The 7,181-nt window shown below is 37.7% G+C and overlaps 1 protein-coding gene across 5 annotated transcripts; it reads left to right on the forward strand.

Moving 5' to 3' along the window:
* Positions 1-1,143: 1,143 nt before the first annotated feature.
* Positions 1,144-6,597, forward strand: LOC127795819 (uncharacterized). 5 transcript variants are annotated; one of them, XR_008021870.1, is made up of 5 exons: positions 1,144-1,291; positions 1,393-2,360; positions 2,480-2,653; positions 5,625-5,748; positions 5,833-6,597. XR_008021870.1 is itself a non-coding variant. In XM_052327728.1 (2 exons), the coding sequence occupies exon 2, from the start codon at positions 1,545-1,547 to the stop codon at positions 1,977-1,979; it is 435 nt and encodes a 144-aa protein (XP_052183688.1). In that variant the 5' UTR covers positions 1,144-1,291; positions 1,393-1,544; the 3' UTR covers positions 1,980-3,101. The 5 variants fall into 5 exon arrangements, 1 of the variants encoding a protein (XP_052183688.1); XR_008021868.1 differs by having other exon boundaries at positions 1,393-2,653; positions 5,833-6,595; XR_008021871.1 differs by having other exon boundaries at positions 1,259-1,277; positions 1,393-2,653; positions 5,833-6,595.
* The last annotated feature ends 584 nt before the right edge of the window (positions 6,598-7,181 follow it).

Consider the following 7,181-nt stretch of genomic DNA (forward strand, 5'->3'; position numbering starts at 1 on the left):
GGTGACAACTGGCTTCGTTGCTCCTTTTCGCGACCACTAGCCGCTCTTCTTCTCCTTCGCCAGTTCGAGTCTTCGACTCATATAGTTGAGAAGGGATGGAGACATGGGCTGCTTTCCAATTCCTTGGAAATTTTGATCTATCCCCCCGAGAAAACCTTTTCCAGCAAAAGTGAGAAAATAGCGTCATGTGACCAAAAGTGGGAAAATAATTTATTTGAAAATTTTAGTTAATCAAACTTTAGAAGCTGGAATTTGGGTGGAAAATAGTCATTTTCCATGAAAGATGTGACCAATAAAATTTCAAGAAAAATATTAATTGAAAGTATTTGATCGGCTTAATTTTTACTTATAAATTACTGTACTTTTCCAGCTTTTGATATTTAATTGCTATTATTTTTCATAAAAATAATTACATACACACGTGTAGATAATTAATAATCAAATACACAAATTAATAATCAATTATATAAAATAATCAAATATACACATATTTAAAAAATAAATCAAATATACATACACAAAATATTCAAAAAATAAATCAAATATACATACACCAACAAGTTCAGCCGCAACCACTGTAAGTCGTCGATGGCCGCCGTCACTGCCCAACCACAGCTGTTACAAGTCGCTGATGGTCGTCGCCCAACCACAGCCATTGCAAGTCGCCAGATTTGGCTGATCTATCTCTTTTTCGATGATGGGCAATCGCTACTGTAAGTCGCCAGACTTTATTAATTCTAACCCTGCAAGTCTCTTTTCCATTGATGGCCAATCCAATGTGGGTTTTCTATTTCCATGAAAATTTGATTCTAACCCCCCCCCCCCCCCCCCCCCAAAACCAATTCCAAAGTAGGAAAAAAACATTCACGTGACCACAAGTTTAAAAATATTTTTCATGAAAAATTTGATCACTTAAACACTTCAAAATCTGAAATTTGAGTGAAAAATTATCATTTTTTACGAAAATGATGACTAATCAAATAGCCCTAAATGTAGTTTATAAATTGAGAATAGAGCTTAAGAGATCAAACCAATAAGCCAAACACCTTCCAAGTAGCTTGGATAAGTCAACAAAAATTGTATTAAGTAGGCGAAAATGTTTATTTGAACCCTTGTTACAAAAATGCAATCAAAATCATTTGGGTCTCTCTTGTAGAGAGAGGGCTAACGAGAACCACGGGATCCGGAAACCTCATACGTTGCAGAATCTGATAAATCCCACACAAGACACCTGCATGTCCCCACAGCACAAGATTCGGCCTCTTCCACAAGACAAAGTATCTGCGCAGTCGTAAGCCGACTTAATCAGAATCTCATCTTCCCACACACACACACACATATATGTCAACCATCTGTAGTTCTGAATCACTGTTTGTATGTATATGTATGTAGATATGAAGAAGGCAAGTGCCGATTTGAAGTAGCACTAGGGCTCGATACATGATTGTGCAGAATTAGGGTTCATGCTGTCTGATCCATAATTTGAGACCCAAATTGACGACTGGTGGGGCTTTGATTTCGGAATGCGCGGGTAACTCTGTGAGATGGCTTTATCGCTCTTCGTCGTGGTCTGCATCCTCCACTCGGCGATCGCCCTGACCACGGGCGTTCTGATGGTGTTCTTCATGGAGGAGATCTACACCTTCACGCACGGCACGGTGGCGGCCAAGAAGATGCTTGGCTCGACGCCGGAGGCCCAGCTCCTGATCCGAACCTCCGATTCGTTCTCCGGCTTGCTACTGTTCGCGATCGGGTTGCTCCTCTTTATGGTGGCCTTCGTTAAGGACCGAGATTTCCAGAGCTTCTTCGCCAAGGGGTGTGTGTTGCTTCACGTTTCCATGGCGATTTGGAGGTTTAATTTCGAGAGGAGGGTCGAGGATTTGGCTTGGGATTGGCTCAGGCAAATTGTCGGCGACATCTTGCTTGCTCTTTCGTGGGTTTTCTTTCTTGTCTATTCTTGGAAAGTTAAGTATGACTAATTTGGCAAGATTAAGATGGCTGTGGATTTGGGAAAAATGCTGGAATCGTAGTTCTTGGCATTTAGTATGGGAATGAAATTCATAGAGTTATTGAGATGCTAGATGCGTACATGGCTTATGGCTTGCTTCAAGTGCTGCTCCTTTAAGTATATTTTACTCTGAAGAAAAGAATCAATGAGTTGTTGAAGTAGTTATGTACAGGAGGGTCTTTGTAAAGTTCCTGATTTTATGATAATGTGATGAATTATTTTTTGTTTATGCGGAATTGATGTTGTAGGGTGTATTTGTGTTTTTTCAATTCAAGGTTGTTTCTGAAAGATGTCTATGGCAATACGAAAATATTGCCTTCTATGGAGGTTGGAAGATAGATGGGGTGTTATGGTACTGCATTGATATTCTGGACCTTCATCTTCAGATCTGTTGCTATTATTATGTTTGTGGTGATTTTTTCAGAAATGAGGGCGGTGACTTTGGTCTCACTTGACTGCATTCTTTGGCAGCTCAAAGCCTAAATTTAGGTGATTGCTAATTTATCGCCGTATTTCAAATGATCTGAAGGGCTGGCAAGCAGAAATGTGCATGGCAGGATCTATCAACGCCCTCACTACTGTCAAATAATTCATCCAGTCCTAGAGCCACTCTACCAGTTCAATTCTTGAAAAAGTCTTTCAAGGGTAAGTTTACCTTGGATTACCATATTATTTTAGTTCTTGGCCTTGCTCCTGTACATAGATACGGGATTGACTTTTTTTGGCTGTAATGCCGATCACTCACCTCTGTAGCCTTCTCTATTATGGATTCTGACCATATGCATTTATACTATCATGTATATCACCTGCACATTCTCTTTCTTTCTTCATTTATTTTGACTTTGAATGTTCTATGTTCTCTTCTTGCAATATCCATGCAAACGAGTCCTGTGAAATACTTCACTCTGGATCTGAGTCTATGCTTTTGTTGGTACTGTTGACACATACTACTGTCATCTATCTGCAAGTAACCCCAGGTCATGAGCTTGGTATGAGCAGCTCATATGAAGAAATTCTAAACCAGGAGCCATTCCTAAGGATTTGATGAACTTGTTTTGATCTCCACTGAAAATCTACAAACCATGTTGATAAGTTTTGGGTCATCTGACTAGGTGACTAGGCTGGCAAGTCTTGTCTTGGTAATCTGGTTGGAACGTCCTGAAATCATCACAAGCATAGCCATGAGTTTTGTTCAACCCCTTGTGGATCAGCTGCAACATCTGCACAGCCCCAGTCTGGTTCATGCAGTAATTTTCATGGTAATAGCCATCAATTTGGGACATATTGACCATCAGGATGCTGTTGTTGCCCTGTCAAAATATTTAAGTGGGTACCAGTTCTATTTGTTTGTTTATTTTCCATTATTGTTGGTTGGTAATGAGCCTCGGATGAAGAGGTACCAGTAGGATATCTGGGGCTTCCAATGGGCTGGTTCAACCCCCGCGCTAGTGATTTTATAATCTTGGGCAACTGGGACATGATTACGACCCTTGTAACTTGTAGGTTTTCATAGTTAAGTAAATTTAATGGAACCGCATTCTTTTACAAATGACCATGATGGTTGATTTCTCTTTTGCTTGTGTGCATCTCATTTAATGGAACAGTGGATGACTATAAAGTTATACTGTTGTAGTGAAGATTTCTACTGCAATGGCCTCTGGTGTCTGTATTCAGACTCCCAGCTGTAAGTGTTCTGAACAGTTCCAATTTTTGGGCTCTTGGACAATTTTAACATGGCTTCTTTGTTTTGCTTGGCCTGCATTGTCTCTTTAGCATGAGAAAAGAAATTCTTGTTAGAGCTCTGAACAGAAAAGGAAGATGGGAGCATCACCAACACCCTGATTATTTGAAGGCTTACATTTTTATGCCCTGACCTGACTTCAGAAAGAGGCAATGAGGCATGTTGAAAATAGGGAGAAAAGACCAGCAGAAAGGAAACTAAAATATAACAACAAAGGAAAAGGTGACTCATGCCTAAGTTTTTTCATTTACTCAATGCCATGCCTAACAGCTAAGCCGTAGTGGACTGATAAGTTGCTCTTCTCCTGCCTTCTTCAAAGGCTGGAGTCTGGAGAACCTTTTCTGTAAAGGTCCTGAGGAAAAATCCATTGATAATTCTCATGCTTTACCTCTTTGGCCACTTTAACTTGGGATAGAATTAGAGATAGAATACATTATCCTAGGACCTATTTATCGTGCATCTGCATGCATAAAGTTGCCACAGGATAATGATGATTGATCAGCACATTGAGTAGAATTTAAGGGGATAGAACAAGGGCTTGAAAAGATGAATCTGTAGGACACGGTTGTGGTTAGGAAAATTCTCCATTGTTTATGTCTCTCCTCTCTTATGCACGAATGTACCATACATATTGACAAGTAATGCATATTGTTAGGAAAATTCTCCTCTCTATTGTTCTCGTATTGTTTATCCGTAGGTCTCTTATGTACATATTGGTCCTAACTCATCCATTTTGAGATTTTTTAGAGTTTTCAGGTTTTTTAATATATCTGTAAAGGAATTCATTTTGGCTAGATTGCCAGGAAGTCTTCTAAATTCATTTTTCCTTCACACATTGATAACTACACTGCTGCAAGCTTGTCTGCCACATACCCATCTGCCAATCTTTTTCACATTTTCAGCTCTGTGGAAAAACAAATTTTAAATGCAACTGAATTTCATAATAGTTCTCATTTCATGAGTTTTTTGGAAGTTATTTATTCATAAAGGATCACTTTCTTGTTTAGCTCTTCATGTTGGACAAATATTATGAGAAAATATTCATACCCTAGCCATTTTCATATTGGTTCTTGCATTCTGGAACATGAGATTGTTCTTTGTAAAATGGTAAATTTTAGGATTAGAAGCAATCCCGGGGTTCCCTTTTATATTTTTAAAGGTTGGGAGACTTGAGTTTCTGCTTTCTGGATGTCTAATTGCTCAGCCTCCAACAGTGATATATATATATACACACACATATAAGTGCATTTGTATAATGTCACCATCTCATCCCTCACAGGAATGATATGTGGATCTTTCTAGGTTACATAGAGTTGGGCTGCAAACAAGATGAGCTATTGAGCGAACAGTCTTATAGAAAATACTTGGTTTATTAATCTTTTTGGGAGCTTGACCAATTTTGCTTGATGAATGCCAATATGGAATTATAGGAACAAATTTAGCAAACAGCACGATATGCTGCCCTTATTAATGGCTAAGGGGCAGCAGGATTCTTTTCCAGGTCATATTTGTGTCTTTTCACGCTCAGTTTATGTTTATGCTTGTGTTAGTATGAGTACCTTATTTTGTAAAATATCATGATTTGGTTCTTCGTGATTTCTTTTAATTCATATGTACCAGTGTTGCAATCATGATGGAGTGACTTGAAAAACACTCGTGAGATTTTAAAAGCAGATTCATCAGAAGTGCCCTTTCCAGTCCATCATTGCGTTTAACACACTGCAATTTATGTAGGAACTATCAAATTCATTGATATAGTTACCCTTATAGCACTTCTTTGATCCTTTTCCTGTTTTGTTTTTCTTTTTTCAATTGACGGCTTAATTTGATTTTGTTCTGGAGTTATAACTGTTAACTGAGTTCTTGCAATTGCAGCCAAAAGGATGGCGAATTGAAATCACACAAATATAGGCCTGTTTGGACGGGAGGAAGGAGATGCGAAGGACACAAGAATATGACAGAGATCTTAAATGATGACATGCGCCAGGCATATCCAAAGGTATTTCCATTTTGATTTAAGTAATGTGAAAACATAAGCAAGCCACTCTTGTTTTCTGACTGCTAATACCTCGAATTTGAGTAGAGGAAAAGTGGGGAGGTAGTTGAGGCACACGCAGATGCAGCGGATGCATAGATTCAGAGGGAGTGGTGAGGTTTCTATTGGCTCGTTGCAGTACAGGTGGAGCCTGCTTGGTCATCGCTAATCCCTCAAAGAAAGATGAGCTCGGCAAAGGCAGGGCAAAAGAGCAAGCAGTCTGGCTAAAACTGAACATCCATTGGGCTCCACTATGGCTTGTCCTCTGGTTGAAGAGGTCATTCAGCTGGATTACAAGGCTGAGAGGTTCCTTGTAGCTTGCACCCCTGTGGCTGTGAAATATTGCCCCATGAATTGATATAACCTGAGGCTTCTCTTCTGCTCGAAGATTGACAAGAAATTGATATTTTCCTCTGCTGCTGGAAGAAGATTTCTTCTTGTTACTGAAGCCTTATCATACCTTGTTCCACAAATTTGAAGAGTCCTATGTTAGGCCAACAGGGATGAACCATCCTCGTACAAAGCTACCTTTTCACCTGGGTGTTGGTTATGGGTACTCAGGAGACATCATATTAGTAGTCAATGTGATTGGGCTAGTTGGTTTGGGGTTTTTTATAGCTTGGTTTAAGACTATCCAGCCTACAACTCTGTTTTGGCCTGACATATATAGATAATTGTCAAAATTGTGTTATTTATTAATATGCTTTTACGCTATTTTCTTTTGTAGTCTTGTATTAGGCATAACTGGGGAAACCATCCTCATAGAAAGCTTAACTTCATATGTTTTGTAGTCTCTGTTTCATGTTTGGATTTATTCACACTTTGGTTCTTTCTTCCATTCCATGTTTTGGCAAGTTACTCTTTACTCGTAAGAAATCAACGTATTAAGATTTTATAAAATTTATTTTGATATAAATTATAAATTAACGCTCAAGATAATATATACAAACTAACAATAGAAAATAGAAAAAAGGGACCCCTGAGGTTAAGGAAAAACTTTCTTTTATGGCAGCCTAGGTTGGATGGAAATGGTGAAATGATATTTTTTTTTTAAAATAAAAAAATAAAAATGTAGGAGTAAAATATAAATTTAAAAAGTATAAAGATTTGTTGTAAATATAATTTTTAAACAATATACCAGTACACGAATGCATTAGGCTGCGTTCTCTTTATTATTTTCAAGTCATTTTTAGTTTTTAATTTTTTAAAATAATGAAAACGCGTTTTTTTACTATTTTTAAAAATATATTATTTTAAAAAAAATATATAAAAAAAACTCAAAACAACAAAAAATTATTTTCATTCAAAGTAAACTCTAAACTCAAAACACATTTATTTATTTATATTTTATTATTGTAATGGGAAAAAATATTATAAAATTTATTAACTTTAAAATG

This window comes from Diospyros lotus, chromosome 2, assembly GCF_014633365.1.
Source record: "Diospyros lotus cultivar Yz01 chromosome 2, ASM1463336v1, whole genome shotgun sequence".
NCBI classification, from domain to species: Eukaryota; Viridiplantae; Streptophyta; class Magnoliopsida; order Ericales; family Ebenaceae; genus Diospyros; species Diospyros lotus.

Coding starts and splice junctions, on each gene's coding strand:
- LOC127795819 (XM_052327728.1), top strand. CDS start 1,545: ATGGCTTTATCGCTCTTCGTCGTGGTCTGCATCCTCCACTCGGCGATC.